This window comes from Aotus nancymaae, unplaced genomic scaffold, assembly GCF_030222135.1.
Source record: "Aotus nancymaae isolate 86718 unplaced genomic scaffold, 86718_ANA_hifiasm-v0.15.2.pri h1tg000089l, whole genome shotgun sequence".
NCBI classification, from domain to species: Eukaryota; Metazoa; Chordata; class Mammalia; order Primates; family Aotidae; genus Aotus; species Aotus nancymaae.
In genome coordinates, this window is record NW_026988504.1 from 2,066,605 (window position 1) to 2,094,600 (window position 27,996).

At 60.1% G+C, this 27,996-nt stretch overlaps 1 protein-coding gene across 1 annotated transcript; it reads left to right on the plus strand.

The window, feature by feature from the left end:
- Window positions 1-608: 608 nt before the first annotated feature.
- On the plus strand, window positions 609-27,888 carry CEP131 (centrosomal protein 131). The gene is made up of 25 exons (XM_012452748.3): window positions 609-809; window positions 7,185-7,279; window positions 11,550-11,664; window positions 11,909-12,036; window positions 14,378-14,491; window positions 15,239-15,397; window positions 16,931-17,048; window positions 17,898-18,014; window positions 18,137-18,305; window positions 18,670-18,764; window positions 19,331-19,522; window positions 19,736-19,912; window positions 20,498-20,623; window positions 20,725-20,850; window positions 21,537-21,653; window positions 22,563-22,665; window positions 23,423-23,624; window positions 24,708-24,815; window positions 24,922-25,039; window positions 25,139-25,213; window positions 26,175-26,317; window positions 26,435-26,612; window positions 26,715-26,878; window positions 27,503-27,563; window positions 27,635-27,888. Exons 1-25 carry the CDS (start codon window positions 633-635, stop codon window positions 27,707-27,709), a joined length of 3,252 nt encoding a protein of 1,083 aa, XP_012308171.2. The 5' UTR covers window positions 609-632; the 3' UTR covers window positions 27,710-27,888.
- Window positions 27,889-27,996: the final 108 nt, after the last annotated feature.

Below are 27,996 nucleotides of genomic sequence, written 5' to 3' on the forward strand. Positions count from 1 at the left end.
GTTTGAGACCAGCCTGGTCAACATGGCAAAACCTTGTCTCTACTAAAAATACAAACATTAGCCAGGCACGGTGGCGGGCACCTGTAATCCCAGCTACTGAAGGAGAATCGCTTGAATCCAGGAGGTGGAGGTGGCAGTGAGCCTAGATAGCACTGTTGCACTCCAGCCTGGGTGACAGAAATGAGACTCCGTCTCAAAAAAAATAATAAATAAAATGCCCATTTTACAGAAGAAGAGAGTGGGGCTCGGGCAGTGGCTTTCTCGGAATTGCGGTGCGGGGTAGATGGCACAGCTGGTTTCACATTGACAACGGCCTGTGGCCCAGGCTTCCTCTGGGCGCTCCTGGCTTGTTCCCACACACGGGCCTTGCCCTCGTGCCCACCTGTCCATCGTCCAGGACTCTCCTCCTGTGCCATGCGGTGGTGCTGGGCTCAGAACAGCTCAGAGGAGCCTGCTGCCAGCCAGGGGTGCATAGGTTGTGGCAGGCCTTCCCGGGAAGTTTGGTGGCTGGTGGACCGAGATGTCCTGGGCTGGCCGAGGCCGGGCTGGAGGTGGTGGGTGCAGGGCCTGTATTTCCCCAGCCCATCTCACTGCAACTCTCGCCTCCCTGCTCAGGACCTGCCTCGTCCACCATGAAAGGCATCCGGGCCATCGGCAGCGCCCCGGAGCGCGGCTCGGCAGGCGTGGACCTGAGTCTGACGGGTCTCCCTCCACCTGTGTCCCGGCGCCCTGGCAGCGCCGCCGCCACCAAGCCCATCGTCCGCTCGGTCTCCGTGGTCACAGGCAGTGAGCAGAAGAGGAAGGCTCTGGTGAGTGCTGGGGCCTAGAGGTTCCGGTCCTGCCTCCTGGACGGCTTTTGTCCAGGTGGCATCTGACCCCTGGGGCCAGCTCCGCCTGTGAACATGTGCCTCATATCTGGACGGGTTTGATCCTTGTGGCTGTTCCAGGGGGCAGGTAGGACTTGAGTCTTACAGGCGTCGGTGCTAAACCACTACATGGTCAAGGCCAGAGCCTGGGTTTTTCCCCACTAGCCCCGTGGGGTGGTCCGTCCGTCCTGTGCCACCACCCTTTGGATTTGTTTAAATCCTAAAGAAGTGGGGTTGACCTGTAGGGAGGGTGATGAGCTCCCGGTGGCCTTGGAGAAAACTACACAGGTGTGTGGGTGTGTGGGCAGCAGGACCGCTGTGGGAGCTTCGGGGTGAGAGCTGCCTTTCCTGCCCACCTCTGGGAGTGGGCAGGAGGATGGGCGGTTCCCAGTCGGGGGCTGTGAGAGGCAGGGGGGCCTGCTGTACCATGAGTTGCTGTCTGCCAGGCCCAGTATGTGGGGGAAAGGAGGAATCGAGCCGCACCGTGTGGGTTGGGGCAGAGCCTGCCTGGAGTCTCACCTGAGCTTCCAGAACAGCAAGGGTCTGGGGGCCTTGGCTTCGATGCACCAGCAGGTCTGGGGCTTCCGGCCTGAGGTCCGCGCCAGGCAACACAGAAGGGCAGAGAGAAGCCTCGTGGGGTCCAGAGGGCAGTCAAGGCTTCCTGAGGAACCCCTGGCAGGTCCAGGCCAGGGTTCCACTGTGAACAAAAGGCTTGAATCTCTCCCTTCTCCTTGAAAAAGTCATTCCTATCTGCCCTAGAAGCTAGAGGTGGTCAGGGTGGGGGCCCACCAGAGGCCTAGCTGAGTCCCAGGGTAAGGGCAGCTGGGCCAGTAGTAGACCCTTGGGCCAAGGAGGTTCCCAAAGCCTGGGGCTGCAGGGTGGGGACCCAGGATGTCCTGATGTGGCAGCGTGGCCAGCAGGTTGTCTAAAGATTCACTGTATCTCTAGGTGTTTACAGACATAAGCTAAAAATACAAACACGCCGCACTGTTTTAGCAGAGGGATGACCGATGGGGCCAGCGCCGTCTCTGAGCCCTCTGCCGCTCCTGTCTGCAGCCCTGCTCCTGCGTCACTGGCCCCCTTACCCGCCTGCCTTGGCCCCTCCCACTGCTTCTAAAGCCAAAGGCTCGTGGACATGGGGCAGGGAAGACACACTTGAAATCGCAGATCTGGGCTGGGTGCGGTGGTTCTCGCCTGTAATCCCAGCAATTTGGGAGGCTGAGGCGGGTGGATCACCTGAGATCAGGAGTTCAAGACCAGCCTGGCCAACATAGTGAAACCCGGTCTCTACTAAAAATACAAAAATTACATTGCACTCCAGCCTGTAATCCCAGGTACTCGGGAGGCTGAGACAGAAGAATTGCTTGAACCCGGGAGGTGGAGGTTGCAGTGAGCTGAGATTGTGCCACTGCACTCCAGCCTGGGCGTCACAGCAAGACTCTGTCTCAAAAAAAAAAGAAAGAAAGAAGGACAGAGAGAGATATAGAGATAGAAAGAAAGGAAGAAAAAGAAAAGAAAGAAAAAATAAATAAATGGCAGGTCTGTTGTAGTGTGGAGACTGTTGTAAAAGTTTCCGGGCTTTCCGGCAGATGGTCATTTGGCGGCATGGACGGGCTCTATCCATGGCCGACCAGGCATCTAACCACACTCCCAGCCTTCCTGCTGGGAAATGTGCTGTTACTGAATAGAGGTTCAAAGCCAAAGCAAGTGTTAGTCATATCATCCCGCCTTTCCTCGGCTGGCACCGTCGCCCGCTCCTGCAGTGCTGAGTGGAGACTGCTCACAGTCCCCTCGTTCATGGAATGTTCCAGCTGTTCGCTTCAATGCTTTGAGCCACTCACTCGATCCAAGACGGCGCCACCCCTGCATGCCTGTCTGCCTTCTGTCGGGCACATGGTGGGTGGGAGCCCTGCACTGCTAGTGGAGAGGGACCCCCGCCAGTGTGTGGCGTGGCCTCTGGGGTTTCCTCTTGGCCGCCTGCCCTGCTACCACTCAGTCCCGTCGGGATTCCTGGAGAGCATTTGTTTTGGCCAGGCATGGCTCCACACCTCTACAAGGGAGCGAATGATTCTCTTCCTGACGGTTTTTGCGGGTGGGGTAGGGTGCTGGCCCCTGGCTCGGGGACCTTCTCAGTGGCCTGGGGTTTCCACTCGACCCCTTGTCTCCAAAGATCTTCCTGGGTCCAGGGCCTGCTGTCCCGCGGTGCCAGACTGTAGAGGGCCCCTCTTCCTTGCCGAGCTGTGCGCCCGCCTGATCCTCTTGTCCCCTAGATCACTATTCACTCTGGTTCCCTTCCCATAAAAAAGGAGGTCTTTAAATCCCAAGAGCACAAGCTCACTGGGGAGCAGATATCACTGCGCACGTGTCACGCCATGGGGGCCACTCGCCCCTCCTTCTTGCAGGTGGAATTTAGGGTTTTTAGTCTATGACTTGATTAACGTCTGAGCACCAGCGGCGCCTTTCCACCTTGGTGTCCGTCAGTGAACGGAAGCCCCTTAGTCCCTCCCCTGGCATCCCTTATCTTCTGCCTAGAGGCTGTGAAACTGACCCAGGAAAACTGAGGAAAGACTCTCCTTGTGTTTCGTGACCTTGGAGTTTTGGGGAGAGCTGGTCAGGAATTTTGCAGAATGGCCCCCGTTGGGATTTGCCTGATGTTTTTCTTGTGATCAGACCGGGTGGTGGATGGGTTTCGGGGGGAAGACCACAGAGGTAAAGTGCTCTTCTCAGCCCATCCTATCCAGGGTCTGTGCTGTCCACGTGACCTCTCATGGGCGATGCTGCTGGCCTGGGTCCCGTGGCCCAGGTGAAGGGTCAGGCTTCTCCACTGTGAAGTTACCCATCCCTTGTGCTCTCTGGAAGGAAATTATTTTGTTCAGTCTACACGAAGGGGGTGGGGAGTTTTGCTCACCCACTTTGAGAGCAGAGCGTCTGTCAAAGTTATTTGAAATTCTTTTTTTTTTTTTTTTTTTGTTTCATTCAAGAATTTTCTTCCTAGACCAAGTTATTTGAAATTCTTCTACACAGGACATTTGTCTGTTCATCCCCATTTATTTGTTTTTTTTTTTTTTTTGAGACAGTGTTGCACTGTCACCCAGGCTGGAGTGCAGTGGCGCAGTCTTGACTCACTGCAACCTCCGTCTCCCGGGTTCAAGCGAGTCTCCTGTCTCAGCCTCCTGAGAAGCTGGGATTGCAGGTGCGCGTCACCACACCCAGCTAATTTTTGTATTTTAGTAGAGACAAGGTTTCACCATGTTGGCCAGGATGATCTTGAACTCCTGACCTCAGGTGATCCGCCCACCTCAGCCTTCCAAAGTGCTGGGATTACAGGCGTTGAGCCACCATGCCCGGCCCCATTTAATAGTTTTTTAAGTCGTTTATTATAATGGATTCGTGGATATTTATACTTGGAATTATGATTCAATACTAGTTTACTTATTTCGTTGCTCTAATTGTCACAGCCTTGGCCACTGGGAGCTTTCAGGTGGCTCCTCTGTCCCTGGCCACGCCCATCGCTTTGTCTTGTGAGCACATCCTTGTTTTGGGCCCTATAAGCTGCCTCAAGCGGCGTCTCGTCTGTTTCCTCCTTCAGTCCTAGAATCAGCCATTTCTTGAAGCCCCGGTTCTTTTTCTTGGAGAGTGGTCTTCCAGGCCAAGGTCTGGGAGCTGGGTGTGCCTGTCGCTACTGGGCTGTTTCTGGGTGTTCTCAGCCAACAGAGCAAGGAAGCGTGTAGTTAACGCCAGCTGGCGTGTAGTGTACACGCTGTCTATGCTTAGTAACCATCTGTGTCGCGGACTCATGCTGATGTCTCCACCCTACTCCATCAGCCCATGGCACCTCTCGCCCCACGCTGGCTGATTGTAACCTCCCCTCCAGCAGTGAGGACGCGGCCCTACTGTCTGGTGTCGCTGGCTCAGCTCCGTGTGTGTGTAAGGTGGGGTGACAGTAGATGACCCGAACCTCGTGGGAAGAATACCACCAATGCTGTGCCGTGTTCTGGGCAGCCCCTCTGCCTCTAGGCCGATGGGCTCCCCTCCTGCCCAGGGCTACTTGGGACATCACCTTGCCCTCCACCTCTGATTGTATTTCTAACTTACCTTCTCCTGTGAGTGAGGCGGAACATCTTTTTTTTTTTTTTTTTTTTTGAGATGGAGCCTCGCTGCGTCGCCAGGCTGGAGTGCAGTGGTGCGATCCCAGCTCACTGCAACTTCTGTTTTCCAGTTTCAAGCAGTTCTCCTGCGTCAGCCTCCCAAGTAGCTGGGCCTACAGGCACACACCACCACACCTGGCTAATTGTTGTATTTTTAGTGGAGACAGGGTTTCACCATGTTGGCCACGATGGTCTCAATCTCCTGACCTTGTGATCTGCCCTCCTCAGCCTCCCAAAGTGCTGGGATTAGAGACATGAGCCTCCACGCCCGGCCTATCTTTTCTTACTTTTTTTTTGAGACAGAGTCTCGCTCTGTTGCCCAGGCTGGAGTGCAGTGGCACTATCTCAGCTCACTGCAACCTCTGCCTCCTGGGTTCAAGCAATTCCCTGCCTCAGCCTCCTGAGTAGCTGAGATTACGGGCATGTGCCATGATGCCCAGCTACTTTTTGTATCTTTAGTAGAGATGGGGGGTTTCATCGTCTTGGCCAGGCTGGTCTTGAACTCCTGACCTCGTGATCCACCTGCCTCGGCCTCCCAAAGTGCTGGGATTACAGGGCTGAGCCCGGCCATCTTTTCATATTTTTAAGCTGCATATATTTCCTTTTCTATGAATTGTCCATGTTCTTTGCTGATTTTTCTATTTTTCTTTCTTCTTTTTTTTTTTTCCTGAGACAGGGTGTCCCTGTGTTGCCAGGTTGGAGTGCAGTGACACTATCATAGCTCACTACAGCCTTGAACTCCTAGGCTCAAGTGATCCTCCTGCCTCAGCCTCCTGAGTAGCTAGGACTACAGGCGCACGCCACCACGCCTGGCTAAGTTTTGTATTTTTTGTGGAGACGGGGCTTCACCATGTTGTGCAGGCTGGTCTCGAACTCCTGGGATCGAGTTATCTGCCCGCCTTGGCCTCCTAAAGTATTGGGATTATAGGCGTGAGCCACCATGCCTGGCCACAAATCACATATTTAGACCTGCAGGCTGGCCCAAGGCCCCTGATAAGCAAAGACACTTTGCTCAGGCGGGACCTTCCAGGGCCTTGGAGCCCGCCTCCCGCTACCCCTTCTGCCTCTCCCAGCCCCTCCAGCAGCCTCCACATCACCGAGCCTGTGCTCAGCCCCTAGCCAGTCCTCTCCTCGCCGACCCCTTTTCAGGCTCCCTCTTTGGGGTACTTGCCGTCCGATGGGCCCTGCTCGCCTTCCCGGGAGGCATCTCATTTTTCCTAGAAGGATGGAGGCCTCCGTGGGGCCCTTCCCCTCCTGCTGTTGTGCACCTTGCACCCCCATCCATCCTCCTGAACACCTTTCCAGCGCCCAGCTTTGGGCCCCGAGAGCACAGCCCAGCTGGGATCGAAGGAGGAGTTGCACGGCGCCTCTGCAGCCCCAGCATGGAGAACAGGGAGGCGGGCTGCGTCTCGTGTTGGGCGTTAGCTTGCTTCCTGATAGTCACTGTTGTAGCCTGTTTTGGAAGACGTGACCAAGTCCGTGAGTCCTTTCCCTGGAAAAGCGGGTGTGCTCGCATGCTCGTGTGCTTCCACCTCCGGACTCCCAGCGGCCTGCCTGGCCTCCTTCAGCCGGCTCTGCCACCTCGGGCTGGGCTCCCTGCCTGCATTTTTCTGTTCCGCCGTTTTAGAAATGGTTTCCTGGTCAGGAAATTGTAACGAATGGTTAGGTGTCCTGGTGGGATCCATGTGTGTGGCTGCTTTCCTGGTTTTTCTGGTCTTTTTTTGGTTGGGTTGTTTGTTTTAGCTTAAGGATTCAGATTTAAAAATAAATCTGAAAGTTCATAGGTCTCTTTGCCTGGAGACCCAAGGTCCCATCCTGTGGTGGTGTGGGCACCTGGCCAGGATTGATATCACTGGTGGCCGTGGCATCCAGTGGGTGACACTGGTGACAGTGGTGACAATCAGCAGCTCACCTCGTGCTCTCCTTCTGCCGGGGTGGAGACCTCCTGCTTGATGAGGGGAGGGGAGGCTTTTAGAGGTTGGGGCCTCTCCCTGAGCCCCCTCACGCCACCCTGCCGTCCAGCGCTCCTGCCCCTCTGATTACCTGCTGCCTCTGGGGCCGCCTGGGCCACCCTCTGTTCTCTGTCTCCGTTTCTCCAAAGCTGGCGGTACTGAGCGAACTGGTGAGGGAGCCTTCGCTGCTCAATTAGCCGTTTCCTCCCTTTTTGCAGGAGGCCACAGGACCTGGAGGCTCCCGAGCCATCAACAACCTTCGAAGATCCAACAGCACCACGCAGGTCAGCCAGCCTCGGAGCAGCTCCCCCAGGTAAGCCCAGCCCCTTCCGGGGACCTCCGGTGGCCCCCGGCTGCTCCTCCCTGCCTCCACTCTGCCCTTCCTTCAGCTCAGTGGGTCCTGGGCCCTTGCTGGGTGGTGAGGCCTGGACTGACCTCATGGGCCAGCTCTGTGTCCCACGCCGCCTCTAGCACTGGGGCGGCAGTCACTGTCCTGCAACACATCCCCGCCTTCCTCCTGGCTCTCCCTGCGTCTGCTGGGACCCCACCTGAGGGCTTCGCTGAAGCCCTTTCTTGCTGCCCTGTGAATGTCAAAAGCTGTCATTTGTGAGAGGAGGCAGTGCCGTGACCCTTCTGAACCCCCCATGCTGTGAGCCCCCTGTTCCCACCTTCGCCCACTTAAACTCTGCAGCTGTCCCTCGCGGCCTCCAAACCAGCCACTGGGGAGGAGCTGTCTCGATGGCCCTGTGGGTGTTGAGGAGAGTGGCCCTGGTGGTGGCCAGTGGCTCCTGGGGTACACACCCTGTAGCCCAGAGCGGCAGGCAAGGCCCTGACACCACCTCCCACCAGGCATCACCCCCAAGAGACCAGGGTGCTCCCGTGGGTCTGTGGATCTAGTGAAGGCAGCAGCCACCACGCCCCGCCCAGCGCAGCGTTCGGGAGTTGCTCTCAGCTCAGGAACAAGCTTCATGGGGTCCCACCAAGCAAGGGACTGCCAGGCCAGCTAGTGTGTGTGTGTGTGTGTGTGTGTGTGTGTGTTGTGTGGTGTGTATGGTTTGTGGTGTGTGTATGGTGTGTAGTATGTGTGTTACGTGGTGTGTGGTGTGTGTATGTGTGTGTGGTTTGTGGTATGTGGTGTATAGAATGTGTGTGTGGTGTGTGTGTTGTCTGTGTTACGTGGTGTGTGTGTGGTGTGTGTGGCATGTGGTTGTGTTTGGTGTGTGTGTGGTATGTGGTATGTGTGTGATGTGTTGTGTGTGGGGTTTGTGGTGTGTGTGGTATGTGGTTGTGTGTGGTGTATAGTGTGTGTGGTATGTGGTGTGTGTTATGTGTGTGTGGTTTGTGCTGTGTGTGTGTTGTGTGTTGTGTGTGGTGTGTGTGGTATGTGGTTGTGTGTGGTATATGGTATGTGTTGTGTGTTATGTGTGGTATGTGGTGAGTGTTGTGTGTGTGGTTGGTGGTGTGTGTGGTATGTGTGTTATGTGGTATGTGTGTGTTGTGTGTGGGATGTGATGTGTGTGTGGTGTGTGTGGTATGTGGTGTGTGTGTGGTGTGTGTGGTGTGTGGTACGTGGTGTGTGTGGTATGTGGTGTGTGTGGTAGTGGTATGTGGTTTGTGTATGATGTGTGTGGTATGTGGTGTGTGTGGTTGGTGGTGTGTGTGTGGTGTATGTGGTGGTGTGGTGTGTGTGGTATGTGGTGTGTGGTGTGTGTAGTTGGTGGTGTGTGTGTGGTGTGTGTGTTATGTAGTGTGTTTGTGGTGTGTGTGGTGTGTGGTATGTGATGTGTGTGGTGTGTGTGGTTGGTGGTGTGTGTGTGGTGTACGTGGTGGTGGTGTGTGTGTGGTATGTGGTGTGTGTGATGTGTGTGGTATGTGGCGTGTGGTGTGTGTGTTATGTAGTGTGTGGTGTGTGTGATGTGTGTGGTATGTGGTGTGTGGTATGTGTGTGGTATGTGGTGTGTGTAGTGTGTGTGGTATGTGGTGTGTGTGGTTTGTGTGGTATGTGATGTGTGGTGCATGTGGTATGTGTGTTGTGTGTGTGGTTTGTGGTGTGTGTGGTATGTGGTGTGTGTGGTTGGTGGTGTGTGTAGTGTGTGGTATGTGGTGTGTGTGTGGCGTGTAGTTTGTGGTGTGTGTGTGGTATGTGGTGTGTGTGGTATGTGGTGGGTGGTGTGTGTGTGGTATGTGGTATGTGTGTGGTGTGTGTGGTATGTAGTGTGTGTGGTGGGTGGTGTGTGTGGTGTGTATGGTGTGTGGTGTGTGTGTGGTATGTGGTGGGTGGTGTGTGTGATATGTGGTGTGTGTGGTATGTGGTGTGTGTGGTGTATGTGGTTGGTGGTGTGTGTGGTGTGTGGTTTTGTGGTGTGTGTGGTATGTGGTGTGTGTGTGGTGTGTATGGTGTGTGGTGTGTGTGTGGTATGTGGTGGGTGGTGTGTGTGATATGTGGTGTGTGTGGTATGTGGTGTGTGTGGTGTATGTGGTTGGTGGTGTGTGTCGTGTGTGGTATGTGGTGTGTGGTGTGTGTGTGGTATGTCATATGTGTGTGGTGTGTGTGTGATTGGTGGTATATGTGTGGTGTGTGGTTTGTGGTGTGGTGTATGTGGTGTGTTGTGATGTTTGTGGTTGGTGGTGTGTGTGGTGTGTGTGTGGGGTTTGTATGTGCATTTTCTGTCGCTCTGGTGAGCTTTGTTTCTAGTGCTCATGATCCAGCAGTTGGGTCTTGTCCACTTTGTTGCAGCGGTTCTCAAAATGTGGTCCCTGGGAACCTGTGGGAAGCATCTGCGCTCTCACCCCAGACCCACTAGACGGGCTGGGCAGTTTTCAGAGCCCTCCAGGTGATCCTGCTGTGTGCTTGAGTTTGAGAACTAGGGGCCTCTGTTTTTATTTTTTTATTTTTATTTTTATTTTTGAGACAGTCTTGCTCTGTCGCCCAGGCTGGAGTGCAGTGGCACGATCTTGGCTTACTCGGCAACCTCCACCTCCTCGGTTCAAGCAATTCTGCCTCAGCCTCCCAGGTAGTTGGGATTACAGACGTGCACCACCACGCCCAGCTAATTTTTTGTATTTTTAGTAGAGACGGGGTTTCACCATGCTGGCCAAGCTGCTCTGGAGCTCCTGGCCTCAACAGCTTTGTTGACACACAATTCACAGGCCACACAATTCACCTATTTAAAGGGTACAACTGGATTGTCAGTTGTCAGTGTATTCACAGGAGTGGTGCAGCTATCACCACAGTCCATTTTAGAACACATTCATCACCCCCACAGAAAAACCCATGTCGGCTGATAGACACCCCCTCCCTCCCCCGGCGCCTGGCGACCGCTCCTCTGCAGGCTGTCTCTGGATTGGCCTGTTCTGAGCATCTCATGTAACTGGGATCAGACAGCATGCGACCCTCCTGTGCTGTGTGTCAGAGTGCCATCCTCTTTATAGCAGAATAATAGTCTAGCTTGTGCAGGGGCCACAGTTCTGTTTTGATCACTGTATTTTTAAGACAGGGTCTCGCCCAGGCTGGAGTGTAGTGGCACTGACATAGCTCACTGCCATCCCAAACTTCTTGAATCAAAGGGTCCTCCCGCCTCAGCCTCTGAAGTAGCTGGGACCAGGCATGCACCACTGCACCCAGCTGAATTTCTTCTTTCTTCTTTGTTCTTTCCCTCCCTCTCTCCCTTCCTTCCTTCTCCTCCTTTCTCCTGCCTTCTTCCCTCCTTCTCCTCCTCCCCACCTCCTCCTCCCCCTTCTTTCCTCCTCCTCCTTCTTCTTCCTTCTTCTTTGTCTTCCTCCTCTTCCTTCCTTCCTCCTCCTCCTTCTTCTCTCTCTCTCTTTTTTTTTTTTTTTCCTGTGGAGACAAGATCTCACTATGTTGCCCAGGCTGGTCTTGAACTCCTGGCTCAAGCAATCCTCCCACCTTGTCCTCCCTAAATGCTGGGATTACAGGCATGAGCCACCACCGTCAGCCAGGCCACAGTTTTGATCCCAACTGATCATTTGTGTTTGGTGCTGCTGTGGCCTCCCATTGGGCAGGGTGGCAGGAGGCAGTGGCCACCAGCCCACACCTTCCTGCTGTGCTTCCCCTTCCGCTCTGAGCAGCAGGCGTGTGTGGCCCTTTGTTCACAGGGAAGAGGGTGGCAGCAGAGGCAGCCACGGTATGTAAGGCCCTCGGTGGGCAGCTGGGTGCACTGGCTCACGCCTGATCCCAGCAGTCTGGGATGCCAAGGTGAGAGGATCTCTTGAGCCCAGGTGTTCGAGACCAGCCTGAGTAACATAGCCAAGACCTTGTCTCTACTGACATTTAAAAAAAAGAGAGAAAGGAAAAACAAACATGCCTTTGTCCCCAGAAACCTGTGATCAGTGTGGCTGATGAAACTCACAGGGGCTTCTGATGGAAGCTTACTCTGAAGGCCCGCTCCACCGAGGAGCCCTGGCCAGGTGCGCTGGGCAGATCGGGGCTTTGGGCCTGGAAACAGAGTCGCCGCTAGTGCCTCAGCCCCTCCGTCCTCGAGGGACCTGCCCCGTCTGTGTGCCTGGTGTCAGCTTCCTGGTCAGCGACCCTTTCCTTGCATGCCGCCCTCTCTCGGACACAGGTTGGCAGAGCCCACGGACTTCCTGACGCTCTTCGAGGGCAGCCCCAGTGGGAGAAAGAGGCTGGCCAGCCTGCGCACAGCCCCCAGCGAGAAGGGAGCCACCTGGAACGTCCTGGTAAGGTGGTGCATGGCGGCTCGTCCTAGTCTCATAGATGGGGTTGTGGCCTGGTTCCTAATCGCAAAAGGGCGCTGTGGGGAGGTGTTGAGATTTTACCCTGACATGACAGACCCTGTGACATCCACCTGCCTGTGCAGGGAGTCGGGGGCTCCTCCTGCTTGTGGGAGAGGCGGGGCTGGGCAGGAACGGGTGGGGTGTCTGGGTGTGTGCGGGCGGCGCCATGGGCTGAGCTGTCTGACAGGATGACCGGCCCCGGGACTTCACCTTGTCCTCCAATGCCCTGAGTTCCAGTGCCCTTGACTCACCGGCGGGCCCGCAGAGGAAAGAATGCCCCATGGCCCTGGCCCCCAACTTCACTGCTAACAACAGGTATGGCCTGTGCAGGTGCCGGGATGGGCACCCCGGGAGGCTCTTAGAGGGGAGACTGCGTGTACCTTTGTCTTGCTGATGGCTGGTTCAGGATGCTTTGGACTGAATGAGTGAGTGAGTGAGTGAGTGAGTGAGTGAAAGAATGGCTTTCTTTCTCCAAAGGCTCAGGGAGGGGGCCGCCAGGTGGCGTCTTGCACCTACGGGGGTCTCGGCCCAGGCTTGGCTCTTGAAGAGTTTTGGGCCTTAGGGAGGCTCATGTGAGGCTGGGATGGTGGGGTCCGGGGAGGGGTCTTGTCTGAGGAGGCTTGTTGGGGGCCTGGAGAATCCCCAGAAGAAACGGACTCCAGGCAGCTGCCTCAGCCTTCAAGGAGAAAGAGTGCTCCTTGGGCTAGGCCTCGGGGGACCCATGAGAGGAAGGGACTGGGGACACATTTTCCACTGGCATTTAGAACCCTCACCAGAGGAACGGTCTCGGGAGAGACCGTGTGGTTTATTCACCACGATCGGCACATGAAGAATTCTTGCGTTTGGTTTTTTTTTTTTCTTTGAGACGGTATCTCACTCTGTCGCCAGGCTAGAGTGCAGTGGCGCAATCTCGGCTCACCACAACCTCCGATTCCCTGGTTTAAGCAGTTCTGCCTCAGCCTCCCAAGTTGCTGGGATTATAGGTGTGCGCCACCATGCCCAGCTAATTTTTGTATTTTTTTTTAAGTAGAGAGGGGATTTTACCATGTTGGCCAGGATGGTCTCAATCTCCTGACCTCGTGATCTTCCCACCTCGGCCTCCCAAAGTGCTGGATTACAGGCTGAGCCCCCACCCCCAGCCAAATTCTTGCTTTTTAATTTACTTTTTAAGTTAGAGACAGGGTCTCGTCTGTCGCCCTAACTGGAGAGCACAGTCATAGCTCACTTCAGCCTTGACCTCCCAGGCTCAAGAGATCCTCCCCTGTCAGCCTTTGGAGTAGCTGGGACCACAGGTGCACACCACCATTCCTGGCTAATTTTTGAAGTCTTGCTGTGTTGTCCAGGCTGGTCTCAAACTCCCGGGCTCAAGCAATCCTCCCTCCTCGGCCTCTCGCAAAGCTCTGGGATTACAGGCGTGAGCCCCCACACCTGGTTCTAAATTTTACCTTAGCGTTTATCAGAGTGATACGTGCACACACAGCCCAAGTGTCAGCAGCACCACAGGCTTCAAATGGTAAATAGCAGACCCACTGCCCCTCCCACCCCTGGCCTCTGCTCCCCAGGAGCAGTGTCTTTCAAGCTATTTCTTTTAGTGTTTTCTTGAAAACATTTATGAATACATGCTATGCTGCTCATTCATGAGCAGCTCAAAATCAGTCATGGTAGGAATACTCACACCATCCAAGCTGGCAAATGAGCCCTGCTCCGAGAACTAGCTGTTGAACGTTTGTGAGTACAGGCTGGTGCCGGGCATGGGCTGATGTGGGTGCGGGCTGGTGAGGGTGCGGGCTGGTGCCAGGCATGGGCTGATGTGGGTGCGGGCTGGTGAGGGTGCGGGCTGGTGCCAGGTATGGGCTGATGTGGGTGTGGACTGGTGCCAGGCATGGGCTGATGTGGGTGTGGGCTGGTGAGGGTGTGGGCTGGTGCCAGGCATGGGCTGATGGGGGCATAGGCTGGTACGGGTGCAGGCTGGTGCCAGGCATGGGCTGGTGGGGCTGGTGAGGGTGTGGGTTGGTGAGGGTGTAGGTGCAGGCTGGTGCAGGTGCAGGCTGTTACTGGGTGCAGGATGGTGCTGGGTGCGGGCTGGTGTGGGTGCGTGCTGATGCTGGGTGTAGGCTGGTGCCAGGCATGGGCTGGTGCAGCTACGGGCTGGTGGTGGGTGCGGGCTGCTGGCGGGTGTGGGCTGGTGTTGGTGCAGGCTGGTGTGGGTACAGGTGCGGGCTGGTGAGGCTGCAGGCTGGTGAGGGTGCAGACTGATGCAGGTATGGGCTGGTGCTGGGTGTGGGCTGGTGCAGGTGTGTGCTGATGCTGGGTATAGGCTGGTGCCAGGCATGGGCTGGTGCAGCTACGGGCTGGTGGCAGGTGCGGGCTGGTGAGGGTGTGGGCTGGTGTGGATGTAAGCTGGTGCTGAGTGTAGGCTGGTGTGGGTGCAGGCTGGTGCCAGGCATGGGCTGGTGCAGCTACGGGCTGGTGGCGGGTGTGGGCTGGTGTTGGTGCGGGCCGTGGAAGGGGCCTGGGGACACCAGACTGTGCTGCTGCCAGCATGTAGCAGGCACTGAAGGCCTCTGTCCCCACCCAGCCCGTGCCTCGAGTGTCGCTCTGAGATCTCAGGCATCCCCTCCGGAGGCCTGACTGTTCCTCTCTTCTGGCCTGGCAGGAGCAACAAGGGAGCCGTAGGCAACTGCGTCACCACCATGGTGCACAACCGCTACACCCCCTCGGAGAGGGCGCCCCCACTCAAGAGCTCCAACCAGACCGCCCCCTCCCTCAAGTAAGGTCTTCCAGGGAGGCGGCAGGGCTGCTGGGTCCAACCTCAGTCGGGGCACACAGTCCATGCACAGAAAACCTCGTGGAGCCGCCACATGCCTGGCTCCTTAGCCACGTCCACTGCCTTCTGCTGTTCTCGGGTCAGGAGCTTCCTGCAGAGAATACAGCCCAGATTTGGTGGCACAGCGAAGCCATCCTGCGGTCCCCAGGAGGAAGCCAGGGCTCATCCAGAGCCCAGAAGGCGTCACAACAGGGGTTGCCTGAGCAGCAGAGGAGCCCCGCCGAGCCCACTGCATGGTCTCGCTGGGACGGGGGATGGCCCTTGGGGTTTCTCAAGTTTCCCTCTATTTTTAGTAGAGACGAGGTTTCACCATGTTGGCCAGGCTGGTCTCGAACTCCTGACCTCAAGTGATCCACCCGCCCTGGCCTCCCAAAGTGCTGTGATTACAGATGTGAACCACTGCACCTGGCCTCTCAGTGTAATTTTAGTGAGAACTTCATACAGGCAAAGAGCTGTTTATCCTGGGTACCAGTGAATGGAGCCTTGTCAGGGCACAGGTGGTGCGGAGGCCAGATGTGGCACGGAAGAGCTGGCCTGGCACCTGCCGCTGTCCCCCTCCCCACTGGCTGCCAGCCTGCCAGCACGCCTTCCAGACTCAGTCCTGGGACTCCCAAGAGTGAGCACCTGCTGCCTGTGGGCCGAGCCGTTCCCCAGGCGCTGAGACGGGGCTGCTGTCTTCTTTCCTGTTAGCAACATTCTCAAGGCGGCCACCCGAGAGGGCAGCGAGAGCAGCGGCTTCGGGAAGCCACCAAAAAACATCTCCAGTGCCACCCACGCAGCCCGGAACAATGCCGGGGGCACCACGAGCCTGCCCGGGCGGAAGGAGGTGACAGAGGAGGAGGCCGAGAGGTGACTGCTCTTGGGGCAGTGGGGGGCCTGAGGCCAGAACACGGGTGGGCAGAGATCAGGGTCTGGGAGGCTCACACCTCTGAGGATAGAAATTTCCATTTAATAATTGTTTTAAAATATTGAGACTGAGCAGACCCATGTGGCATGGTTCTGTTTACATAAAACTCCCAGCAAAGACAAGTTTATCGAGGGCTGGTGTGGTGTGGCAGGAGGGCTCCTCCAGGGACACTGGAACATTCCAGAACTGCACTGTGCCGATGACTACACAGCTCTAGATTTGCTAAAAATCATTGACTCGTACACTGAAAATGGGTAGATTCTGTAGTATGGAAATTATATCTCAGTCAAACTGTTAATTAGAACATCGTTAAAGGCAAACTACAAAACTGAAAAAAGCCAACACCCAAAGCTCGAGGGGGTGTGGGCGGAGCCTCCTGTGATCCTGACTGTGGGGGCTGTGCCCCGACACTTGCCCCTGGGGAGCTGGAGGGGGTGCGGGCGGAGCCTTCTGTGATCCTGACTGTGGGGGCTGTGCCCCGACACTTGCCCCTGGGGAGCTGGAGGGGGTGCGGGCGGAGCCTTCTGTGATCCTGACTGTGGGGGCTGTGCCCCGACACTTGCCCCTGGGGAGCTGGAGGGGGTGCGGGCAGAGCCTCCTGTGACTGTCGTTCCTGGTCAGGAGAGTCGCCGGGTTACCCACTGCCTGGACTTTCGGAGCCTCCCCGTGATGGGGCCGCCACTTCCTCTGGCTTGGGAGGCCAGGCCTGTGGATGTAGTGGGTGGCAGGAGGGCCCCGGAGGGGAAACAGGAAGCCCACAGCTCCTCGAAGCCCCTGGCGCTGCCCAGGGCAGACCGCCCCTGAGCTGGGGCCCACATGTTCTGGGTTCTCTCTTGGTGCTTTTGCTGAGAGAATCCACACGTGGTCCCAAGAGCCAAGGGGGAGCATTGTTTTATTGGATCAGTTTTACTGAGTATAATTTGTATGCTACAAAAGGTGCCCGTGGTAAACGTGCAGTTCCGTGAGTCTCCACCAGGGTGTGTAGTACTGTCTACGGCCCAGCACGGCCCAGCACCCCCAGGCTTCTCTCCAGCTCCTCCCCAGCTCCTCCCCGGTCTGGCACCAGCAGCCACCAGTCTGTTCCCTCATGGCCCTGCCTTCTCTGCCCACCCTCTCTGTGGAGCCATGGCCTGGGGCCTGCGCTGGCCTGAGCCCCGGGCTAGTTGCCTGTGGGTAGGGTCCCGGAGCCAGGTCACGGCCATTGGAACCATTTGAACCATCCCCACTTCCTGGTGATTATAAATAAGTCCACACAGGCCTGCTGGATAGACATTTTCTCTCCCTGGGCATCTTCCCAGGAGGAAGGTTTCGGGTTTTAGTGGAGCTGGTCCAGATGGGCAGGTCCTGTGGTGTGAAAAGGGCTACTGTGTGGCGCCGCTGGCTTCTCTCACCCTGGCTGGACCTTCCGCCAGCAGCTAGCTGGCTGCTGCGGGGCGCTGGTCCTGTCTTGGCCCTGAGCCCTGTTCTCTGGGCAGGTTTATCCACCAGGTGAACCAGGCTGCTGTCACCATCCAGCGCTGGTACCGCCAGCAGGTGCAGCGGCGCCAAGCAGGAGCTGCCCGCTTGGAGCACCTGCCGCAGGCCAAACAGGAGGTCAGTGTGGGCGTCCGTCTCTCCACGCTCCCTGGGGGGTCTGGCCCAGAATCCGAGGAGGTCAGTGTGGGCGTCCGTCTCTCCACGCTCCCTGGGGGGTCTGGCCCAGAATCCCAGGAGGTCAGTGTGGGCGTCCGTCTCTCCACGCTCCCTGGGGAGTCTGGCCCAGAATCCCAGGAGGTCAGTGTGGACGTCCGTCTCTCCACGCTCCCTGGGGAGTCTGGCCCAGAATCCCAGGAGGTCAGTGTGGGCGTCCGTCTCTCCACGCTCCCTGGGGGGTCTGGCCCAGAATCCCAGGAGGTCAATGTGGGCGTCCGTCTCTCCACGCTCCCTGGGGGGTCTGGCACAGAATCCCAGGAGGTCAGTGTGGGTGTCCGTCTCTCCACGCTCCCCGGCAGGTCTGGCCCAGAATCTCAGGGCTCTCAGTTTCTGGGACAGGTGGAATCAAAGCCTGGGATTGCCTGTGGGTCCTGTCTCTGGGTGCAGCACCCTCCCTGACCCTGGGTCCCCGAGGACAGGAAGATGGTCCTCACTGGCTCTCATCAGGGGCTGGGTGTCAGGAAGCGCCTTCTGGGTCCCTCCCAGCCTGGAGCGCCTCAGAGGGATGCTCCATGGGGCAGAGCTGTCTCTCTCGCGCCGCAACTGCTGGCCACCTGCGACACAGGGCTTGTCCTCTGTAGAGCAGAGAGATGGCAGGTTCAGGGTCTTGGTGGAGTCTCATCTTCCCTGCTGGCCCTGAGATTCCATGAACTCTAGGGGGGCTCCAGGGCGTTCGGGGGAAACCCCCGGTCTGGGTCTGGATTCCGTGTTCCAGATGTATACACCACATGGCACTGGCTTCTTTGGCAGGAGCAGCGGCAGCGGCTGGGCGAGGGGACCTTCCTGGACCTGCACCAACAGAAAGAGGCTGCCAGGAGGAAGGCCCGAGAGGAGAAGGCACGCCAGGCCAGGCGAGCGGCCATTCAGGTGCCCGGGCTGACCACGTAGGGATCGTTGGGCCTAACTCGGGGGCTGCTACTAGGGCAGCTTGGCTGGGAGCCTGGGTCGTCCTCTCCTGGGGATGGCACCCAGCAATGCTCCCACTGCAGGAGCTGCAGCGGAAACGAGCTCAGAGAGCCCAGAAGGCGAGCACCGCTGAGCGGGGGCCGCCCAAGAGTCCCCAGGAGACCAGAGCGCCAGAGACGTGGCGGCCTGCTCAGAAGCCGTCCCCCATGCTGGGTGGCACTGCTCACCAGGCCCTCAAGGCCAACAACGCTGGTGAGAGTGGCTGAGTGCCCACCCTGCTCTGAGGGGGTGGGTTGCAGCCAGGAAGGAGGTGCAGCCCCCGCGGAGCTCCCGTGTTGGCGGCCCCAGTCCTCAGAGTTAGGGGCCTTGGCCCCCAGCTGACCTGACGAGGGTGCCGAGACCTTGACAGACATAGGGGCCCCTACGGAGCAGAAGGCCTGGAAGGGTGGGGTGGCACTCTTCCCCCACAGCTGCACACCCAGAAGACTATGGCTCCCCAGTGTCTCCTCTGCTTCTGGGGTCACCTCTGCCTCCCCCATGCCTGGCTCCTTCCCAGGGGCACCTCCAGAGACGCTGTCCCCATGGAATGGCACAGGTAGGATGGTGTGTTCTGCAGGTGCTGGCCCTCCCGCTGCAGGCCCTGGAGACCGCTTCCCACTCACCTCTGACTCGTCTCCAGAACCACAGCAGCCTCCAGAGGACAGGGTGCAGGTCTGGGCATGGCTGTCTTTCCCTCACTCGTGGTTTTGGCTTCAAGGGCTGCATCCATTCTAGGGGTGTCCTGAGCCCAGCTTATCCCAGCCCCTCATCTGCTGTGGGGCCACTCGTGCTTGGAGGGGCCACCCAGGAGGGGTCTTCTTGCTCTGATGCGAGGTGCTGGCTGTCCTGGAGGAAGCCTTCACTGGGGTGGAGTCCTCTTGGGTTTGCGCAGATTCCTGGGGTGGGGGGCCCTGCAGCCTCGTCCATGGAAGAGGAGCTTCTGGCTCCGAAGCGTGATGTGACAGTTCCCAGCCTGCTCAGTGGTGGAGCCAGGTGGCTCGCTGCCCACTTTCCTGGAGTGGGGTGCTGGGAGGAGTCCCTGGTGGCTGGAGCTATTCTGGGTTTGAGCAGCTGCAGAGAGCGGGTGGGAAAGTCTGAGCCCTGGTCTCACCTTCCAGGGGCCGAATGTTGGGACTGAGGAGCTCTGGCGGTACCTTCGGGGCTCTGCAGTTGGCTTCCTACGTGGGGCTGTCGGCCACCGGCAGCCTTGCTGCATCTGTCCCCCTGCTCTATTACAGGACGTTCTCACCCAGGATGCAGCTGGGGACACCCTGGAGACGGTGGCCCCAAGCAGGGGCAGTGCCAAGTCTGGGGGGCCGCTGGAGGAGCTGCTGCACACACTGCAGCTGCTGGAGAAGGAGCCAGAGCCGCTGCCCCGCCGCAGGGCCCATCGCAAGAGCAGATACGCCTGGGCCAGCGAGGTGGCCGAGGTATGCGCCCTGCGCTGCCCAGCCTGGCCGCTGGCGCATCCACACAGCATGCAGTGGCTGTGGGGGTTGGGAAAACGGGGTGCTAGGGCTCCTCCTTACATTTGTCGGGACCCTCCCTCCCAGAGCCCAGCCTCGGCTGCCACCCCTGCCCCCGGGGACCCCCAGTCCTCAGGCTGCCCTGATAGCCCCCAGTGCTGGGCTCCTGTCCCACAGGAGGATGACGCCAGCTCTCTGACAGCTGACAACCTAGAGAAATTTGGAAAACTCAGCGCGTTCCCTGAACCCCCTGAGGATGGGACGCTGCTCTCGGAGGCCAAGCTACAAAGCATCATGAGCTTCTTGGATGAGATGGAGAAGTCCGGGCAGGACCAGCCAGACCCCCAGCAGGAGGTGGCCCCTTGCCAGACTGCACCTGGCCCCCAGGGGGAGGAGGTCCCTCACCAGCCCCCACCTGGTCCCTCACCATGTACCCACTCAGTTATGTAGCCCCCAATGGGGCTCTCTGACGGTGGAGGCGGCAGGGCCAGCATTTCCCATACTGCTCTCCCCCAGCCTCCTGCCCCCACCCTGAGCCCTGTGAGGGTGGCCAGTTGTGGCCTCTAGAACCCTGCTGTCCCCTGGGCCACTGGGTGGTTTGTCCTGGGTGAACACCAGTGGCCAGGCTAAATGGAGCAGTGACGTGAACTTTATTGCCGCAGGGCCAAAAGCTGAGAAGTGCATAGAACTTTTTAAGTGGTCTGTTTCTTACTCCAGAGGCTATGGCCCCGTCTCCTGTAGAGTAATGAAACGGCCTCTGCTGGGTGGCCTGCTGCCTGCCACCTGCTGTCTGCTGCCTGCTGCTTGGCTTCCCATGGGCTCCTCTGTGTGCAGCAGCTCCTCTGTCTCCAGAGGGCAGGGCTTCAGGGCATTGTGTCAGGTCCTCGGCTGCCTCCCTGTCCTCTGCCACTGTTGCCTGATGCTCGGCTGTGTCTGCAGGGGCAGGTGCTGCAGGCGGGGCTGGGGCCCCTGGAGCCGGGGTCCGAGGTGGGCACATCTGTGATGCGGCTGAAGCTGGAGGTGGAGGAGAAGAAGCAGGCCATGCTGCTGCTGCAGAGAGCGCTGGTAACGCCCCCGCACTGCTCACCCCGGGCCCTGCAGCCCCCTGCCTGCTGAGGCTGGGCCCGTGGGTCCTAGCGTCTCCCTCCTCTGCCTACACCCTGCAGGCACAGCAGCGAGACCTCACAGTCCGGCGGGTCAAGGAGACAGAGAAGGCGTTGAGCTGGCAGCTGCAGCAGCAGAGGGAGCACTACGAGGCCACCATCCAGCGGCACCTGGCCTTCATCGACCAGGTGAGTGGCCGGAGACTGCAGAGGCCCAGACCCAGCATGTGGCTCACAGAGACTTCCAGAGCCAGGGGCTTCCCACGGCCCGGGAGCTGCTTCTGCTGTTGGAGGTCACACGAGTGTCCGCTGGACGCATTCCAAGCCTTTCCTGTGCCATTCCCGGCTGTCCATGCCCTGGAGAGGTCCTTCCTGTCTTTACCCAGAGCTGTCCCAAGGCAGGGTAGTGGGGGCGTCCGCGGGCCCCTCGGCTCGGTCGCAGCCCTGGTCTGGGGTCCATGAAAAAAGCAGTGGCCTCCGGGGGCTGCTTGGTGGTTGTCACAGGTGTGTACTGACCTAGGGTTTGGCCTGGGGCTGTCAGTGAAGCTGGTGTGGTCCTGATACCCTTTGGCAGGCAATGGCCTCCTCCAGGGCTGGGTGATGGGCATGAAGGACCTGCCCTCATCCCAGGAAGACCCTGACACTACTGTGGAGGGTGGGCTGGGGCTTCTCTGATACCTGCCGGGTGAGGACGGGATGGCAGATGCAGGCCTGGGTCTGAGTTTGCACACATGCCCTCCCACTGGCCCCAGAGTCCACCCACAAACCTGGGAGGGGCAGCCCCAGGGGAGGGGAGGGGCTCGTAGCCTCCCTGGGAGGCTGGGAGGGTCTCCTCCATCAGGGTCCTGCCGCCTCACCTCTGGTCTGCGACGCAGCTGATTGAAGACAAGAAGATCCTGAGTGAAAAGTGTGAGGCTGTGGTGGCCGAGCTGAAGCAGGAGGACCAGAGGTGCTCCGAGCGTGTGGCCCAGGCGCAAGAGCAGCATGAGCTGGTGAGGCCTTGCTCTCCAATATCGGCTCCCCAGGCCTGGCTCACAGGCCAGGCGCAGCCGGCACAGCTCACAGAACAGGGCCGGACTTGGAGTCCTCATTCCTGCCTCGGAGTGTCAGGGGTGGCTGGGGCTGTCTGGGGGCACTGTGGCACTGAGCTGGTCCCCTCCTACCTCTCTAGCTGCCAGGCCCTGGGGTGGGGCTGTGGGCCTGGTGTGAGTGCTCCCCTGTCACAGATACGGACGCCCAGTTTCTGCCTGTCCACAGCACAATCGCCATGGACCCAGGAGCCTCTGCCCGGCCTGCCCCACCACCGGGTCCCTAGGCCATGAGCCCTGCTCTCTCTACTGACCAGGTGTCAGTCGAGCACTGACGCCTGGCTCCCCTCCTGCTATGTGGGCAGGAGCTGGTTCAAAGGCCCACTCACTCCCTGGGGACTCAGCCTCCCTATCTGTGCTTCCCACCAGCTTGGGCAGCAATGGTCCTGAGCCCAGGCTCTGAGTGGGAGTTGGCACTGACATTTTAAAATCCCTGCCCGTGACCGTGGCTGACAGCCGAGGCTGAGGACTTCCTGTCACACAGGAGAATGCAGGCTCGGGCTGTCCGGCAGGCAGCCACACCCCTCTCTGGGGAAGGGCCCCTGCAGGCTGACGGCTGCCCTCCCATGTCTCAGGCCACAAGGTGTATGGCAGGCGGGCCTGGGCCTCCTGCCTGGCCCTGGGTGCTGGAGAGGAGCGGTGGCTCTCTGGAGCCACGTGTGTGTCTCGGGGCAGCACACACATTCACCCACGAGCGCCGGCCTTGTGCTGGTGATCCTGGAAACCTGGCACCTGCCTGTGCCCATGGGGTGACGAAGGGACTGGGTGTTCTTTGCATCGTTTCTTCCTGACCTCCTGTGCTCCTGCTTGTAGGAGATTAAGAAACTCAAAGAAATAATGAGCGCCACGGAGAAAGTCCGCCGGGAGAAGTGGATCAGCGAGAAAACCAAGAAGATCAAGGAGCTCACTGTCCGAGGTGTGCTGTCCCCTCCCAGAGCCAGCAGGCGTGGGGTGGGCGCTGTGGGCCTGGGCTGCTTTTGAGAGAACCATAACTTCAGGCACTCATGTAGCCTAAGACCTTCCTGGCAGAAGTGAACGCTCATGCCCGACCACCCCTACGCGGCCTGCCTCCTCTGCAGCCCCCGCTGGGATCCTGGGGGCAGGTGGGCTCCACACAGGAGCCTGGCCCGGCCCCCAGCACCCAGGCAGTGGCCTGAACTGAGGGGCTTAGTGCGTCACTTCCTCAGGGCTGGGCTGGGGGAGATTGGGAGTTTGTGGGTGACTGTGGCACGTGGCCTTGCCATGGGAAGCAGAGTGAGCCACGGGAGGAGGCAGGTGTGGGCGGGGGAAGGGGGCCGGAGGCTGCTGGGTGTCAGGGTCTGAAGGGACCTCGTACCCTTGTGTGGGGCTCCACGAGGCCTGGTCCTCTTGCTCTGGACACCTTCTGCCAGGGTGCCTGGGAGCTGCCAGTGGGCACCAAGGCTGTGGGCGAGCCCTGAGCCCCACAGTCTGAGAGAGGCACCGTGGCCCTGTGGGCGCCTCCCCACCTCCTGGGAGTCAGACTCGGCTGTGCTTCGGGCTGGGTCTAAGGAGGCCCTGGGTGGGCAGGGTCCCCCCGGGGCCTGAGACAGGCTGGTCTTGTGCCAGGGTTGGGTTTCTGGGCTCCCCCTCAGCTGGACTTGGCCCCAGCCCGTGTGGTGGGGTGTCCCCTGTAGCTGGTACCCCACCCCCAGGCCTGGAGCCGGAGATCCAGAAGCTGATTGCCAGGCACAAGCAGGAGGTGCGGAGGCTCAAGAGCCTGCACGAGGCGGAGCTGCTGCAGTCAGATGAGCGGGCCTCGCAGCGCTGCCTGCGCCAGGCCGAGGAGCTGCGGGAGCAGCTGGAGCGCGAGAAGGAGGCGCTGGGCCAGCAGGAACGCGAGCGCGCTCGGCAGCGGTGGGTGGTGGCCCCAGGCTTGCGGGGCCAGGACTCTCAGGGCGTGGAGTCAGGGCAACCTTGAAGGCCGGAGCAGGGTTCCCTTGTTGGGGTAGGGGAGGGTCTCGGTGCAGCATCAGGGAGGACGCAAGGCACTTGGCCCTGGGGGCTCTCGGGGGCTGCTTAGACTCCTCAGCTGGGCTGGCGGCCTCGGGCGCGTGTCTGCAGTCCCTGCCCGCCGAGGTCTGCGGGGTTCTGCATGTGTTTCCCAGGGCTAGGGCTTGGAACCCCCACCAGACGTCCACTGTTTCAGAGCTGGCCCCAGAGCAGCTAACCTATGGATAAGCGGCCTTGAGGCCCCTCCAGCTCTTACCTTGGGGCCCAGGGACGGTCTCATTGCTTTCATTGGCTTGGGGTCTGAGGGGTGACTGCTCTTGTCACATCCTGAGCCCTGGGGGCTGGGGGGGCAGTGCCCAGTGGAGGTCAGGCTCTGTGGGCCAGGGGGCCAGTGGGCAGCCCCTTCCACACTGTCTACACCTCCAGGACAGAGCCTGGGAGCCATCGTCTCCTCTCTGGCCTGTTGCCTGTGGCGGCCGGTCCTCCCCAGATGCAGCTCCACGGGTCTCCTGGCCTCTCCCCGAAAGTGGGGTCAGGATGAGGGCCTGGCTGGAGCTTGCTTAGGTACCCTGGTACCCTCAGGCCAGAGGCATGGGAGGTGGATGAGGCCCCACCAGGCACCTGCCTCCTGCCTCCTGCCCTCCATCCCAGCCTGGCAGTGCTGAACAGGGCGAGGCTGGCACATGGACTGAGGAAAAGGGAGCCCGGACACGGCTCCACAGCCACTTCCCAAAGCGCCACGAGGGCCTGGAGCTCAGGGAGTCGCAGCGCTGGGCTGACGGGCAGGGTCCTGTGGCCTCGCCTGCCCCCGAGGCCTTCCCTGCTCCTGGGCTATGGCTGAGGGGGAGGGTTCGGCTCCAGACTGGGCTGCCGAAGGGCTGCCCTCGAGGTCTGAGCCAGGCCTGTGTCTGGCCCGTTCCCCTGCGGTAGGTGGGTCCTGGGACCGCCCGTCCCTGCACCCATGAGCCAGTCCTGCCCGTCATGCAGTTTCCAGCAGCACCTGGAGCAGGAGCAGTGGGCGCTGCAGCAGCAACGGCAGCGTCTGTACAGTGAGGTGGCCGAGGAGAAGGAGCGGCTGGGCCAGCAGGCGGCCAGGTGCACCCAGGGGACACGCCCTCTCCCAGGGACCCTCACCCGCTGACCCCTCACCCGCTGTCCTCTCCCGTCCTTGACCCCTGGCCTGCTGACCCCTCGGCCACAGGCAGCGGGCAGAGCTGGAGGAGCTGAGGCGACAGCTGGAAGAGAGCAGCTCTGCGCTGACCGGAGCCCTGAGGGCTGAGTTTGAGAAGGGCAGGGAGGAGCAGGAGCGCCGGCACCAGGTCTGGGTCGGGGAGGCTGTGCTGGGCGGGGGCGGGAGGGGAGGTTGGTTAGGGGCTGGAGGGTGGGGGCTGACTGGCCTCTTACGCCCGCCCCACCAGATGGAGCTGAAGGCCCTGAAGCAGCAGCTGGAGCTGGAGAGGCAGGCGTGGGAGGCCGGCTGCGCCAGGAAGGAGGTGGGGACCTGGGCGCCCAGGTGGGCAGGGGTTGGTGGCTGCCTGGGATGGGCTCTGCTGCTGTGGCATCCTGGGGCCTCGTTTCTGGGAGTCACATCTGGCTGCGTGGGGTTGTCTTCTGAGCTGATGCTGAGCGTGTTGCTTTCAGCCCATCTTTTGTGCGGACTCTGGAAGGGTCCAGGGTGCCTGGGGCGCATCCTCTGTGGTCCGAGAACAGGTGGTGTCCCCCTTGCTAGGGGCTGCTATGCCCAGGCACCCCATAGCCAGCCCACTGACACTCAGATGTACAGAGAGGCACACAAACAACAGAGCTCCCCTTAGCCTCTGGGGCCTTCCAAGGGGGTGGCCTCTGCCACGGTGACAGTCCCACACACATTCTCACCAACCGTGCCCGCCACGAGGTCACTGTCCAGGCTGACCATGCCCGTCACCTGGGTGGATGTCGCCCAGCAGCCAGGCAGGCTGTGGCAGTGACTGCCTCCGGGCTCAGGAGGACATGCCTGACGCAGGCCTGTGGGGCCTGGGGCTGGTCACGTGAAATTCCATAGGTGTTTCAGTTGCTTCTAAGAGGCTGCCTGGGTGGGCTCTCACTGCCTGGGCTTGGGGGGCCCAGGCCCTGCCCTCAGCAACATGGCAAGTCCAACTTTCCCGGCCCATCTGGTAGCAGGTGGTGGCCTCAGGTCGTCATGGGCTGTGGGTCTGAGGGAGGGGACCCTGAGCTGTGTGTCATAATAGTCTCTGGCTCGCCTGTGCCCACACTGGGTCCTGATGACGGGATGTGGCGCACCCCAGGGCGGGAGTCTGGAGAGGGGAAGGCTCCTTGCCTCACTGTGGCTCAGAACCTGGAGCCCTCCAGGACCCCCTGAGGCTGGCCCTCGCCCCACCCTCGGCTTCCCGCATCCACTGCCTTTTGAGGGCTGGCTCCCAGTGGTGACCCCTGAGGCGGCACGTGTCCCCCCAGGAGGCGTGGCTGCTGAACCGGGAACAGGAGCTAAGGGAAGAAATCCGGAAAGGCCGGGACAAAGAGATCGAGCTTGTCGTTCACCGGCTGGAGGCCGACGTGGCGCTGGCCAAAGAAGAGAGTGAGCGCGCTGCCGAGAGCCGGTGAGGCCCGCCACGAGTGGGCATGGCTGGGTCGCCAGCTGGGGAGGCCTGGGAGCCGAGGCGTGAGGACCTGTGTGTGTCCGGGCTGCAGTGACCCTGCCCTTCCCCCAACGCCAGCATCAAGCGCTTACGGGACAAGTACGAGGCAGAGCTCTCGGAGCTGGAGCAGTCGGAGCGGAAGCTTCAGGAGCGGTGCTCAGAGCTGAAGGGCCAGCTCGGGGAGGCCGAGGGGGAGAAAGTGCATCTGCAGGGCCTCGTGCGGCAGAAGGAGCGGGCGCTGGAGGACGTGCAGGCGGTGAGCGGGCGGGCGGCGGGTGGGCAGTGGATGCCCCAGGCCCCTCTGCTTGCACGCAGCCACTCGCTGGCAGCTGGCTCACTGCCTCCTGTGGCTGCGCAGATGAACCAGCAGCTCACCATCGAGCGCAGCAGCCTGGCTCAGGTGATTCGCCAGGAGTTCCAGGACCGGCTGGCAGCCTCCGAGGAGGAGACGCGGCAGGCCAGGGCCGAGCTGGCCGCGCTGCAGGCCCGGCAGCAGCTGGAGCTGGAGGAGGTGCACCGGAGGTGGGTGGCTGGGGCTGCGGGGCTGGAGACGGAGGCGGGGCAGGGGAGCGGGCGGGACCCCAGGAGGCTGTGGCTGAGGAAGGCCAGGAGGTGCAGGCGGAGTGCTGTGGGCAGAGGCTGGTGTGGGTGCCACGTTTGGGGCCCAGGAGACCAGGATCTGTTTTCCTCCCTGGCACTTAGTCCGGGGTGTCGGCCATCCCTGTTGGAGCACCCGAGTACATCAGGTCTGGGTCTGACCAGTTTTCCAGGGAGGCAGCTCCCGGGGCCCTGAGCTGGGTGGACAGGCGCTGACAGCCAGGGCGCTGTGAGGTTCCCAGCGAGCTCCCTCCATGAGGGTCCTGCCTCCTTCCTGTGCTACCTGCTGCCAGGGCTGAGAGGCGAGTGTGGGCAAGGCTTCCCACCCCATCTGGTACCAGGCCTCCCCAGTGGCCAGGGTCACTCCAGGGGCCCATGTCAGGTCCTGACCCCAGCAGGTGGGTTCCCTGGACACCTGCCTGGGCCAACCACAGGAGTCATGGTCAGCAGGGCTGAGACTGGGCTGCCCCGTGCACTCTGGAGTGCTGCAGGTGAGTCTGGGGCTGTGGGGCAGAGGCCATGCTGAATCCCACCACGTACCCCCCACAGGGTGAAGACAGCCCTCGCGAGGAAGGAGGAGGCCGTGAGCAGCCTGCGGACACAGCATGAGGTGAGTCCCTGCGGCCAGCCCTGTGGGACCCCGGGGCCGGGAGTGGGCCTGACCCTGCGGGTGTGTTGCAGGCTGCGGTGAAGCGGGCCGACCACCTGGAGGAGCTGCTGGAGCAGCACAGGCGGCCTGCGCTGAGCAGCAAGTGACCAGGGACACCGGGACACCATCCACAGACGGAAGGCGGAGGACAGAGGGTGGACTTGGGCCTGGAGGTCGCGGGGACGCCTGCCTGCCCCCCGCAGAGGCTGGTGTTGGAGATTGCCAGCGGCCAAGTGCCTGTGGCTGCATTTTCACAGTAAAGGGGCCGCTTTTTTCAATGCCTCGAGTGACTGCCTTGCCTTCTCTCCTGGGCTGGAGCCCACCCAGGACCCCCAGGGCAGCCAGGCATGGGTTTGGCGCGCTCCCTCCCACTCCCCTCTCCAGCCTGTGCAGG